Source organism: Diadema antillarum, unplaced genomic scaffold, assembly GCF_040938485.1.
Source record: "Diadema antillarum isolate AM-2024a unplaced genomic scaffold, OU_Dant_1.0 seq00001039_RagTag, whole genome shotgun sequence".
In the NCBI taxonomy this organism is placed as follows: Eukaryota; Metazoa; Echinodermata; class Echinoidea; order Diadematoida; family Diadematidae; genus Diadema; species Diadema antillarum.
The window spans coordinates 142,789-157,251 of record NW_027271870.1 but is presented as its reverse complement, the minus strand read 5'-3'; the positions used below and the strand labels follow the sequence as shown (position 1 = coordinate 157,251).

Below are 14,463 nucleotides of genomic sequence, written 5' to 3'. Positions count from 1 at the left end.
CGTGTGGGAGGGAGACATCATCTAACCCACGCGACGTCCAATACAGAGCGCACCGTGAAGACCGACAACGTGGATCAAGAGGTGACAGACCACGATCTAGCCAATCACGCATTGTCCCAGAATATTTCTCTTTGATTATAAACATTTCAACTATATCATTCCACCAAAGTGGGAGCACAAATTTTTGAATTTCTACATGAAAAAAAAAAAAACCAAGAATTTTGTGAAAAAGATCCGACGGGATGGATGGGGCAGTGGAGTAGACAAGTCCTCAGATCAGACCTGGAGGTATTAAAATTTCTGGCCAAGAGAGATGATCTGACATTGCGGCCAAGAAAGGCGATTAATCAATAATGCACGTTCACAGTACCCCCCCCCCCCACACACACACACAGTCATGGACACTTAAATTTTTCTATTAGGGCAAGAATAATCAACATTTTGATAATAAACAAGATACGTTGTTTTTAGGCGTGGATCAGCGACAAAATCATGATTGTGATAGATGAGATAATGATAATACTCATCAGGTTGATAATAATACACTTTCATTTCATTTCATTTCATTTCATTTCATTTCATTTACTTCAGGACAGCATTACAAATATAGTATTAATGATTCAGTCACAAGGGCTGTTCTGCCCCGATGGTGTCCGCCCATCATATTAGACTACATACTACAAATAATACCACTCATCCGTTTGGTCATGCCAATTCAAATTCAAATTTATTTTCATTTTTTCTAACAGAACGTAAACAAAAAATGTGAAATTTGACATGCGTGTAATTGATAATAAGACACAGCCATCCAAGGATAACAATTAACACGTTCATGTCTATATGATCAGTACACACACACACAAAAAAGAGACATGCAATTCATAAATTTCAAAAGTGTCAACACAGAGAAAAGCTCACAAAGTGTATCACGAAATCTACATTACCCGATCCACGGTAGGCCTACTCCCCTACCCAAAAAAGAAAGAAAGAAAAAAATAATGAATAAACAAAATATAAATAGATAGTTAAAAATAAAGATAACTCCAAAAGAATAAAGAAGTATTCTGCAGCTTTTCTGTAGAAGATCACTACCGAAATGATAATTTTATTGACCGCCTACAATGACTTCTGTTGGTTGTACTTGGGAAAATAATTATATAGAGTTGAGGGAGAAAGAGAGAGGGGGGGAGAGAGAGAGGGAGAGAGAGAGAGAGGGTTCTGAAGCTGAAGGTAGGTAACACGTCACGTAAACATCCGCCCGCTGTCGCTAGATTTGCTTCCTAAAATGGCGCCGGAACCAGCCTGTGAGCGTACTACGAAAAATCTGGAGAGTAGACCCTCTTAGTCTTAGCGCACGCTCTTTTAGTTTGTGCACATACTACATACGTACTACACTCACACTGTGACTACGAGCGGTCGGTCGCGCACCGCTAAGCTCCTCCTTCGATGTGACGTACGTACGTATCCACGATTGGTGATTGGCTATTCATTTTTTGAAGCGGACGTTTTAATTCTCGCACGTTTTGTGTTTACCATCGCTAGCGAGCGAGCGCTAGTTAGCTGCTGATGCGACAGAGGTCCCCACGTCGTGATTTTATCATAATCTCTCAGGCTAAATTTCTCGGCAGTTTTCAATATGGTGAAAGGAAATATCAAAGCGCCGCAGGAAAAGAATATCCAAGTGGTTGTGAGATGCAGGTAACGTACAGTTGTATTCCATTTTGTGTATCGTACACTGGTTTCTTGTAACGTTAGTTGTAACGAATGAGTGACGGTGTGATGTCGGCTCAGGCATTGTTGCCAGCCACATTCGTCCTACTGCTACAGTATAACTGGTGTTGTGTACAGAGGGCTTACCATAAATGGTTTTGCAATACGCAGCTCTGTCGCTGGATTTCTGGTTCTGGTTCTGGTTGTATACTGCACACAACGCCCTGGTGGGCTATCACGGTACAGTGGTCGAGGTCATTTGCAGCAGCAACAATTAAATCTTAAAGTGTGCTTTTTGGGTTATGCTAAACACATCTATATTTGATAGATCTGCTTTAAACTTTGTCAAGGTTGTGGGCCGTTTTCACACTATCTGGTAGTAGGTTCCACTCTGGAATAGTGCGAGCGTAGAGGGAATACTTAAGACAATCCTTACTGAATTTAGGCCTCTCATAGGAAAATTCTCCATGAAGTCGACGAGTATGATAATTTCCTTTGTGGGTGAATTTCTCTACATTGTTTGAGCACAAAAAAACAGAAAAATAAGCTAAAAATCCTAAAGAACGAGAGCTCAAAAAATTTGATGCTGCTGCTACGCGTGACACTTGACCTCTCCGTGACACTTGACACTTTGGGTTGGGTTATTTACTCAGTAACGTAACTGCTTTAAACTGTGTGCATCTGCCTTCGTGCAGGGCTCCGAGACTCGGTTGACTGTCGGTAGAGATGCTTATTTTCTAGACAGAATGATCCGTCTGTCCGGAGGACTCTTCCCGACTCTTTTATTGCCTTTATATTTTGCCATTAACGCTGTCCTCGATACGGAGGGGATCCGTGAAGCCAGACGCAGTCTCCGCGGAACATTCCCCGACGGACAGATACAGACCGATCTTAGAAGTTTCGGTCAACTTATTTTCATACAAACAAGATAAGAAACTGTTCGTCACTCGTCAACATTGTTGATTTGAATTTAATCGATGGACGACCCTTTCCATCAATCATAATATATCCAACAAACAGTTGACTAACGATAAAGGTTAGAATCTACTGTATTCATCGGGGGTCTACTTTTAGGCGATTTTTAATTTAAATAACCATCCTTTGTAAATGTTAGAGTAGGGAGGGGATTGGGGCCCTATTCATTTGCCGTTCATTTACAGGGCCGGCGCAGTGTTTTCAAAAGTGTGGGGGCCCACTTCCGGGTTTCATGAGCTAAGAAGCAAAAAAAAAAAAAAAAGGTCCTCAGCTCATCTCTCCCCGTCCACTTCGGGTTTCTTCAGCTGACAAGCAAAAAAAAAAAAAAAAGGTCCTCACCTCATTCTCTCCCCTCCCATTTCCAGGTGTTATAGAACAAAGGTCTTCAGAGAAAAAAACACATAACCTTACCGCTGCCATACTTCAAGATCTCTACTATTTCTATTTTAGTGCCGCTTACGTACTTCCGGGTTGAAAAAAGTGTGGGGGCCCAAAGTGATGACACCTTATGTATTCCTTTGTATGGTGCACAAAAAGTGTGGGGGCCCGAGCCCCCACGGCCCCCACGGCCCCCACGGCTGCGCCGGCCCTGTTTAGGCCCCTATCTAGTCTTATGTATTGTATTATGTAAGTCAATGTCTGAATAACCACAACTGATGTTAGATCATCCAGGGACCAGGCCCTACTCACATAGGCTACTGTACTGATTTATAATTGGTAGGCGATGCTATGTTTAACAATATAACATTTTTTTTGTCTAGTTCTCTACCCCCATGCGTTAGACAGAAAATTCATTTGACGTCTGTTCGGAGAACTTTAAAAAAAATAAATTTACATACGACTCTCCTCAGGCCTCCGAAGAAGTATTAAAAGGAGGGGAATCCGTGAACTAAAGTTATGTTTTTGAGTCTCTGTTGATCTCCCGATGACAAGATACATGTAAGATGTTACTTCTAATCCTTCTATTCTACATGTAACTACACTGTACTGTCCAGACTGATCTTTTGGTCAAGTTTTCTACCACCACTGACTAGATTCTACCTACAAATTGTAAGCTACAGACTGTTGTAGCCCCAGGCTGGAGTGCTCCCTTGTGTACAGTTCGCATTCGGGTAGACAGAAGATCTGTGCGTCTGTCCCGAGGAGTCTTTTACTTTTTTGATGTTATCACTCTCCTCTGTGAAATGTGAAGCCTGATTACAGTCTGTGATTGTTGTGTTGTTGTTGATTGTTTTTTCCCTGCGTCCACCAATTTACAGAAAATTTTGTGTACTCGTGACTTGATGGATCTGTATTAAATACAAAGATGACATCTGGAGTTGACAGACAAATGAGTATGATGAGCATCAACTTTGTTTCTTACAACTCTGTCAGGCCCATAAATTCAGGTGAGAGGAAGCAAGGCTCCTACTCCGTCCTAGATGTCAAACCAGTGAAGAAGGAGATTTCTGTCAGCACAGAGGTTGCAGAGAAGATTTCTTCCAAGACGTACACATTTGACAAGGTAAAGTACTGGTAGTCAGAAGATTTCTACAAGTCTATTTAATAAACGTGCTTGCTTGTACAATGTAGTAGGGCCTACTTGCAGTTGTACCAGCTATAACTGTTGTCTAGTTGTGATATGGTAGAGTGCTCATACTTTGCAGTGTGGTAGTTTTTGTTCTGATCTGATTGATAAGTGTTGATTCTATGAAGGTTTTATTTTATTTTATAGTCATATTTATTTTAGGGCCAAGCTCAAGAGTTATTGATGAATTGTGCAAAATTTTCTGTTTTAACAAAAAAAATATCCTGCATGTTTTTTGCAGCAGGCAGATGCATTATTTTTTATCCTTGCATGTACACTGTATCTTGATTTGCAATCTGATTCTGAATTCATTTAAAGATGAAAGTGAAAATCCAGTAAAGATCTATAACAAATTTGGCTGGTTATATGTCAATAGACATACATGTGTAACTTTGTAATGTGAATGGCATATGGCAGCAGACATACGAACTGAAGACAATGGTTGGGTAAATTTATGTGGTTGAGCTACAGTGGGTGATTTTAAGTTCAGTGCAGCTGCTATCTCAGCACTAGGCACCGCCGATAAAAAAGTAGAAAATTCATGTGAGGTGTGTATTCACACCAAGTCACTGCCGTACAAGCTCAATTGTCCTATTGCCCAATTGATGCAACTAAAGCCACAGTTGGCCAAGTAGACTGATTCAACCCTTGGTACATTATTACGAATATTGGCCTTCATCAGAATGCTAGTTTAGAGATGTCAAATACAACATTGGTAAATGCTATCATTCAACTAAAAGTACTACATCTACAATGTACTCTTGAACTGCAGGTGTTTGGGCCCAAGTCAACTCAGATTGAGGTCTACAAGTCAGTGGTTGTACCCATTCTGGATGAAGTGCTCACAGGATACAACTGTACAGTCTTTGCGTGAGTACCTACTTGTCCAATTTTTGTTATGTTTAGATGCTTTGATAGCATGCAAATTGGGACTAGTTCTGAATAATTCCAGTGTAAAGTTGCAATAGGCCTCTTTGCAAATCGCCATACTATTTTCATTTTCTGTGTTCATGGAATTTCAGATGTATTTAATTTTGTTCACAGTCTTTATGGAAAGATTTGTAAAATTGAGCCACCATTTTCCAACAAATTCATGGCAGTTCAACAATTGCAGTTTTTCTCATGTGCCACACACACACACACACACACACACAATCATGTTGTTGCCCAGTTTCAAGATGTCAGTGCAAGGTTGCTGTTTAACATTAGTGACCACAACTTTACATCATGTCAAGCATCCTTTTTTGATGCTCCATGTCATTTAGTGAGCTCAGTATCAAATTGTTGCATGATGAGTCACATGAAGCGCTGCAAGGTCCTGTATGAACAGACAACTGGGCCCTGAAGAGCTGTGAAGGTATGCCCCTGACTCTTGAGGTTGGGGTCAGGAGTGCTCTTGTATCGAACTATGTGTCAAAAAGTGAGTTTTCTGAACAGCCACAGAATGATTATTTGAATCCATTCATCAATTTGTTCCTTTTTTTTTTCCCCAGCTACGGGCAGACTGGCACAGGCAAGACTTTCACAATGGAAGGAGAGAGGACCCCAGATCCTGATTTATCTTGGGAAGCGGTTCGTATTTCATTGATCAACTATCAGGAAACCACACCTGTTTCTTTGTCTACACACCCCCCTTCCCCCACTAACACACACACAAACTCACGCGTATATATGCCAAAAACATCTCAAGAATATCAGAATTTACTGTTTTGTGTGACAAAGATACATGTAGCTGTGGGGTAATTGTTTTCGAAGCATCTCATTCTGTACTAGAGGTGATTTCAACTATCTGTTGCTTAAAAAAAAAGGAAGCAAACTGATTGGCACTATACTTGCTGCTTTGCCTCTATTTTGTTGGCTTCAGATTCTAAGAAAAAAAGAAGAAAAAATTACTGATTTTGCCCACGAATTTGCCAGCATATTCAAGTGGAACATGCTTCCATGGATTATTTATTCACACCATCATTTGATAGAATAAGGACAATAGAAACTTGTATTTGAATTTACGTGGATTTTAAGGCACCGTTACTTTTCTTGACACCTAGGATCCACTGGCTGGCATCATCCCCCGTGCCATGCACCAGATCTTTGAGAAGCTGCGCGGGTCGGAGGCGGAGTTCTCCGTGCGGGTGTCCTACCTTGAGCTGTATAATGAGGAGCTCTTCGATCTTCTGTCGTCTCAGGAGGATGCCATGAGGCTGCGTATCTTTGAAGACTCGGCCAGAAAGGTTGGGACGCAAACCTTGATCACGTTGACCCGCACATCATGCAATGTGCATGCCACTCCTGTTAAGGGGAAATTTAAAACACAGTTTCACAGGAGCGGCAATTTTATCTTTTCTAACAAGCCAGACAAATACATTGTCGAGTTTATAAGAATATAGATGATGATGATTTTGACACCTGAATTCTAACTTCATTGAATCCGAAATTTTGTTTTACTCATGTTCATTATAACAGGAGTGCACTCACTGTAGGGAGTAGGATTACCTGGAGTTAACCAAGGGTTGCAGAATGCTCTCTCAGTCAGTCCGCAGCACGTATGCTAATGAGCTGATCCGACAAGATTTATTCAGCACTCTCGTTGACGATCTTTGCGTTCTGAAGGTGTCTCTTGAGTGCGAGATTTTGCGAGAGTTTGACAGGGCTATGGTTTTCACAGTGCAGCGACTTTTACATGATTTCATTATGGTTACAAGTCACATTAAGTTGTTCCCCAAACTTTGATTTTTATTTTAATACCAAATTTGCGTGTAATATCGGTTCTTGTCATGACGTTATCATCAGTTGAATATAGGTAAATTTCACCTGCTTTTCACGGAAGATTTTGTTATCTGAAGTTCTTTTTTGGTTCCTGAACGGATTAAGAAACTGTTGTTTCTGATTTTGGCTTTTTCGTAGAGAGGAAACTTAGATGCTCACCATATATTGGAGTCAAGGAGATGCAAGCATGATTTATACTAGTTTTTCTGTTTTGAAATGTTTGTAAAATTCACTCCTGAGCTGGAAGTATGCTCCACACAAAGTGTACAGAGGCACAAAAGAGCTCTGTCATTGGACAGCGCTTGCATTTGAGCGCGCTGTACCAAGCTTCTAGCTTCTAGCTTCTGTCCGAAGCTCAGAAATCTACACGCATGCCTATGCAAGCATGCACTCTGCACGCACGTTGCATGAAACCATAGCAGTGTAATGATGTAATGCAAGCGCTGTCCAACGAGAGAGCTTACTCTTGAGATTGCACGGTTTCAAGCTGACCAGCACTGGCATCGATGTATATTTTACTGGTTCCTAACCGGAGTAAGCAACAAATTGTCAAGATATTTACATGGATACAAAGATGAGGAGATGGGCTACCAAAAATGCATTTTCATTGAGACGCAAGGTGAATTTGGTATTCTTTTGAGCTCAAATTACGCTATGATATTTTTCATTTACAATAATTTGAGCAACATGTGACGATAGTGTAGCTTAGATATTTTCCTTGGATTTGATACCAAATTTGTGAATATAAGGTGTATTTTTGTTGCCGAAAGCCCATGGACAAAATCCCCTTCCGCAGCTCATTACGAATGCAAGCCTAGAGCGGGCTTGCATGCGAGTTGAATAAATATGAGCGAATTATCGGGTGCTGTGGTCTGACTGCTCTGTGTGGAAGCATTCAGGGGTAGTGCTTGTAGTTTGGTCAAGTGGTAATGCGATGGATTCTGCAAATTTGTTGTATTCATTTTTTATTTTTGGTACACTGTTTGAACTTCACGTTAAATGTTAAGACATTTTTGCATCACACTAGACCCTACTTACATATGATTCTTTCATGTTTCAGTAATCCTACCAATTATTCAAAAGTAGCCAGTACAACTGATGATAATGCAAGATGAGGCAGATCTATGTCTATCATTTGCAGCTGTACTTGCAGACATATGCAATACTTCACTACGATGGACCTGGGCAATGGTCCTAAGTGGATATGGTTTGATATATTTCTAGTTTCAGTCAAATTATGGTATAAATTGAGTGATGTTTATGTTGTTGATGCTCAGCTAATTCTCATATCAATCTATCTATCTATCAATATCTGATTCAGGGTTCCGTTGTCATCCAAGGACTGGAAGAAGTGACAGTCCACAGCAAAGATGAGGTTTACGCTATTCTTGGAAAGGGCGCCGCCAAGAGGCAGACTGCAGCAACACTCATGAACGCTCATTCCAGGTAGGCCGCTTTCCACTTTTGTGTGTTTTGTGTACAAAGTCAATGCAAATTGAGTTTTTTCTCATGGTTCACATAAATATGCTTATTTTTACTCTCAATGGCTAAAATCAATTTGTTTTAGGAGTATTATGGTTCAAAAAGTGTCTGCCACAAATTTTGTTAAAACAACAAAAACAAAAGGTCGGAAAAACAAAGAAATACACAAGAAATTCATAAGATTCACAGATTCACAGATAAGCAAGCTTCAGTGTGTGCAGAATGCATGTGCGAGACTTGTGTCCAGTTCGTCAAAATTTTCACATATTACACCTGTTTTGATGAAATTACATTGGTTGCCAGTAAGACAGAGAATTGTATTTAAAATTTTGATATTTGTTTATAAAGTATTGCATGGTCAAGCACCTGGTTATTTATCAGAATTGATATCAATGAAATCACACTCATATTCTCATAATTTACGAAGTACACAGGATAAGTTGCTTCTAAAGCAATCTCACTTAAAAACGAAAGTAACTTTGGGGGATTGTGCCTTCAGCTGTGCTGCTCCAAAACTTTGGAATAAATTACCTGAGAAACTGAGGAAGGCATCATCAGTTGTTGTCTTCAAATCTTTATTGAAGACTTATCTTTTTTCAGAAGCCTTTGATTAATTTGTTATCCATTTTTCGTGTCTCTAATCAGTGACAATGTCAGGCGCTCTGTTACATCACAGCGCAGTAGAGTATATTTACATAGTAGCTGCGCTATACAAATTTGTCTAATTACAGTGCACTCCCGTTATAACGAAATGCTCGGGGCCGGCAGTTTTCTTTCGTTATAACGAAATTTCGTTATAACCGAACAAATACAATATATAACGAAAACAAGGAAACCACATGCTGAATACTCATCATACACTGGAAAGCTATGTGAAATGTGATGGGATAACTGTATTTCAATGATAAACGCAAGTTCCCCTCAGAAACTGTGCGTGACACACAAGGAGCGAACACACAGTGGTGAGAAGCGTTTACCCATGCAGAGACGCTATATATGCTTGTTCCGCCTCGTATTTTCGAAAGCAATTCGCATTTCGTTATAACGGAGCACATTTCTTTTGTTTTTCTTTGTCTGTGGCGCTCAAAAAAGACTTCGTTATAACGGAAATTTCGCTATAACCGTGTTCGTTATAAGCGAATTTTGTACCATAGACTTTAATGGTGATAATTTTGGGACAAGAAGATTTACTTCGTTATAACGAAATTTCGTTATAACCGTGTTCGTTGTAACGGGAGTGCACTGTATTATTGTTATTATTATAAAACAATAAAATGAATAGGAAATTGATTTTGATATCGAATTTTTTTAAAGTACATTTGCAAAAAATGTCACAAAGAATAATTAGACCAAAAATGAACACTTTGGAGCTTTATTTACTGATGTAGATCAAAGAGTCTGATTTCTAGCATAAATTAGCATAATTAATCAAAATAAAATAAATGACCATTTTGTAAAATTTAAATATACGATCTTGTACATTACATCGCACACTACCATTGTGCAAATTTCCGCGGCGATCGTGCGATCCACGGCTGAGATCTTAAGGGGGGGGGCCCTTTAGGACCCCCAGTCTTTATAAAAAAGGGTTAAGTAACAGAAAATTCAAACAACATTTGAAAAACACAATGACTGCCTCCAGCAATGACTCTCTTTGAATACAATTGCAGGGTTCGAAATTGGCGATGGTCCGCTGGCCATTGGCCACCCGAAATCACGTCGGACTAGCTAAAAATCGAAAAATTCTGAAGTTACTAGTCCGTCTGGCTAGCCAAAATATTGCTTCAGTGTCAAAATTGATTCTAAGTAGTAGTTCTAAGTTAAGTGCGACCCCTGAATTGTGTCATTGACCTGAGGCATATCTGCTGCAACACATTATCTGCTCACAAAATACTGCATTCCACATGACAGAAGTCTCCAGGGAGATTTGGAAGAATTCTGAATTTTTGGAAGAATTAGCAGTTATCATTCATTGAAAAAAAAAAGAAAAGAAAAAACAACAACAAACAGGATGGGAAACCTCAAATTCATTTGACTCATGTATTGCTGTTGTGTCTTCCAGTCGTTCACACTCGGTGTTTTCAGTCACCATCCACATCAAAGAGAACTCCATCGATGGGGAAGAGTTGCTGAAGACAGGCAAGCTTCACCTGGTGGATCTAGCTGGGAGTGAGAACATTGGCCGCTCAGGGGCCGTGGACAAGCGAGCCAGGGAAGCTGGTAAGACCATCACATTCTCTTGCTGTTCAGTGTTGAATGACGGAATCCTGCGTTCTTGATTCTCTGTTTTAGATAGTGAGGAGATTGTAATGCTTGTAACTTCATAATTTACACCCCTACAATACTTTTACACATTATGATAGCATGTAGCACATTTACCTAGCTGCAGACTGTAATGTTAAGATGTGATCATGTATTTGTATTTTGATGTTTATTTTCCATCACATAATGGTACTTACCCTTCGTTACCATTAGTCCCTGAATCGAAGGGGAAGTCCCACACTGCAGGACTTTCCCTTCCAAAACCATAGGGTTGATGCTCACTGGAAATTGTCCCCCCATCCCTGCGAAGCAAGTCGGGTCTGTGGGCAAAATTTGGAGAGGAGAGTGACCTTTGGCCGTAATTGATAATGCCAAGCTGCGATCATCAAATGTGTGCATGCACAAAGTCTAGTTTCAAATGGCAGGGCTCGCCCCAAGTCCCCATTGGCCCCGCAGTTCGGGGACAATCGAGATAGCAGTGTGGAAAGTCGGTCGTTTAAAAAAAAAGAAAAGATAAGATAGTCTAGTAGTAGTGACTGTCCCTTCTATGTGGGGTCTAATGTGAACGCAGGGTTATTGACACCTATTGAACCTCAAAGTCCACAGTTATTGAAATTTCTGACCCTGCCCCTTTCAAAATCCTGTTATAATCCATGATAAATTAGCATCAAGTTGTCATCATACCCTCGTAGAATCATGCTCATACTCTTGCGTAGTTCAGGATTTCCATGCATCAGCTAGGGCCACTGATGGGATGACCCCAACTCTATTTCACTTTTATTCATTTTTTAATGTGTTCACAGGCAACATCAACCAGAGTTTGCTGACCCTGGGCAGAGTGATCACTGCACTTGTGGAGCATGCACCTCACGTCCCATATAGGTACAAGCATTTGTTTCTCCTTCCCAGACTTTGTACCTTTTGTGGGCTGATCTTCATTTGTTTTACATCTAGAATCAGCCAAATTTGTACCAGGTCACGCTTCAGCACTTTGAAATTTCTTAAATCCCTTTGACCATGTTTTCAGTTTGACAAATGGCACATGGCATCTAAGGAAAATTATTTGTGTGTGTATAATTGTTTTTTTTTTTCTCTCCTTAACCCTAAAAAGACTGGGCTATTTTGGTGGCTCGAAAGACTGGGGGGGAGGGCCTCAAGGGCCCCCCTAAGATCTCGGCCGTGGATAGCGTGATCGCCGCGGAACTTTGCACAATGGTAGTGTGCGATGTAATCTACCAGATCGTGTTTTTAAATTTTAGAAAATAGTCTTCTTTTATTTTATTTTGATTGATTATGATAATTTATGCGAGAAATCAGAATCTTTCATCTAAATCAGTAAATAAAGCTCCAAAAGTGCTCATTTTTGGTATAGATATTCTTTGTGGCATTCTTAGCAAATGTACTTGAAAAAAAATTCGGTATTTTAATTTATTTTATTGTTTCATGAATTTCTTATGTATTTCCTTGTTTTTTCGACCTTTTGTTTTTGTTGTTTTTTGTAACAAAATTTGTCACAGACACTTTTTGAGGCATAATACTCCTAAAACAAACTAATTTTAGCCATTGAGAGTAAAAATAAGCATATTTATATGAACCATGTGAAAAAAACTAAATTTGCATTGACTTTGTACACAAAATCACATTTTTTAGCCATTTTTGGCCTCACGTGCATGTTCAAAAAGTCATGTAACTTCAGAACCGTACCCCCAGGCGTCACAAATTTGGTGTCAAAATGTGCGGGAAACTCAAAAGAAAAAAGTCATGGAGCATCGCGGCGAGAGCATTGCGTGTTGCAGAGTAATCGTGCGAAATGTCGAGGGGGGGCCTCCGAGGCCCCCCCCCAGTGCAGTTAGGGTTAAGCCAGTTTGTACCACATACCCAAAGCTGACTAACATGGATGTTACTTTCCATCATGTTCCTAAAGCTTATTCTCATCCGATATTATTGTAATCCCCTTAAAGGACAAGTTCACCTTCATAAACATAAGGATTGAGAGAATGTAGCAATATTAGTAGAACACATCATTGAAAGTTTGAGGAAAATCAGACAATCCGTTCAAGAGTTATGAATTTTTGAAGTTTTTGTGCAGTACCCGCTGGATGAGAAGACTACTGCAGTGTATGAATAACTTAGATGTCACATGCGTACAACAATATAAGGAAAATATAAAGAGAATTTCACAAAATTCCATCTTTTGAAAAAAGTACACATTCCCCTGACTCGTTACCGACAAATGTTATGGGTAATATTATTCCCCCTGCCTTTAGAAAGAGGCAAGTCAAGTGCACTTTTATTATGCCAAAAAAGTGAAAATATGTTGAATTTTCTTTTACATTTTCTTTATACTGTTGTACGCATATGACTCACAAGCTGTAGTAGTCTCCTCATCCAGCGGTTCCAACACAAAAATAAAAAAAAATTCATAACTTTTGCATCGATTGTGCAATTTTCCTCAAACTTTCACTGATGTGTTCTACTAATATTGTTGCATTTTTTCAATCCTTATGTTTATGAAGGTGAACTTGTCCTTTAAGTGTATTTATTGCTACTCCTCTTTACCCTATATCTCCCAAGCATGTGGTTATGAATTTCTATGGTATTTGATTAGCATTGATGATTTGCTGAATTCTCTCCCACCCCCCCCCCTTTATTAGGCCTTGATATAAGATTAGACCATCAGTTCGAGCAGAATGATGCCTAAATCCCAAATGAAACCAAGAAAAAGACATTAGGGAGCTTTAGATTTTGACGCGCGGACGTTTGAGCCAACGCTTGCGCTGGACGTTCTCCTCTCCCTGCGTCGTGTGGAAAAGTAGCTTTAGATTACGCTGGGACGCAACGTATAAAAAATAAAATCGCGCCCCCATATGATCAGTGCATCAAGAAGCTCTCTACGTCGCAAACTGTGCGGACGTGAAAACAACCCAGTACGCGTAGTAAACAACTCGGGCGACGCAAGCTAAAAATAGATTGACTTTACGCGCGCTACTGCGCAAGCTCAGAACATATTTTTTTCCTTTGAACGTCCGCGCGTCTAAAATCTAAAGCTCCCTATTATGGGTGACAGGGATTATGTAACCCTGTTCACTGACAGGTAGTTGGAGGACATATGTTCCAGTACTGGAAAGTATTGATTCATTTGTATCTCGGTAACTTTTACACACCTTTTATCCCCTGCCATTCCCCTCACTGCACAGGGAAAGCAAATTGACCAGGATCTTGCAGGACTCTCTTGGAGGCAGGACCAAGACATCGATCATTGCCACTGTGTCTCCAGCTTCCATCAACGTAGAGGTATTTCCACACTCATTCCCAGTTTTATTGCTAGTGACATTTAAACTGACTCATTTCCATTTCTGTTGCAAGTGACATTTAGACAACGTGAGGATATCCATGATCCTTTGCTTCATGTTTATAGAGTTGAGGTATTGCCAATAGCTGTACTTATATGCGCATTTATAATCAATTGAAGAGAACAAGATGTTAATGTTTTCTGAAGATATGTATTGCCCAAGGTCACACCTTTCTGCAAGTACATGTATTCTTTAAAGAAAGAAAGAAATACACACAGATCATTATGTTGGTGTGTTTGTCCCAGATTTGACACACAGCATCTCACATCTTTGATTGGTGCAGAAACCTGTGTTTCATCATTAGGATATGAAATTTGCTTTTGCAAGAAAGTCTTGTCTATGAAAAAATAT

At 39.9% G+C, this 14,463-nt stretch overlaps 1 protein-coding gene across 1 annotated transcript in view; it reads left to right on the top strand.

The window, feature by feature from the left end:
• The first annotated feature begins 1,588 nt into the window (after positions 1 to 1,588).
• The window catches only part of LOC139742942 (kinesin-like protein KIF11), a 35,842-nt gene continuing 22,967 nt past the window's right edge, over positions 1,589 to 14,463 (top strand). Inside the window, exons 1-9 of the mRNA XM_071653450.1 lie at positions 1,589 to 1,698; positions 4,060 to 4,189; positions 5,025 to 5,122; positions 5,746 to 5,824; positions 6,298 to 6,480; positions 8,337 to 8,461; positions 10,560 to 10,717; positions 11,563 to 11,641; positions 13,957 to 14,053. Of these exons, the coding sequence (XP_071509551.1) occupies positions 1,637 to 1,698; positions 4,060 to 4,189; positions 5,025 to 5,122; positions 5,746 to 5,824; positions 6,298 to 6,480; positions 8,337 to 8,461; positions 10,560 to 10,717; positions 11,563 to 11,641; positions 13,957 to 14,053 (1,011 nt within the window). The 5' untranslated portion in view covers positions 1,589 to 1,636. The remainder of the gene's footprint in view (positions 1,699 to 4,059; positions 4,190 to 5,024; positions 5,123 to 5,745; positions 5,825 to 6,297; positions 6,481 to 8,336; positions 8,462 to 10,559; positions 10,718 to 11,562; positions 11,642 to 13,956; positions 14,054 to 14,463) is intronic.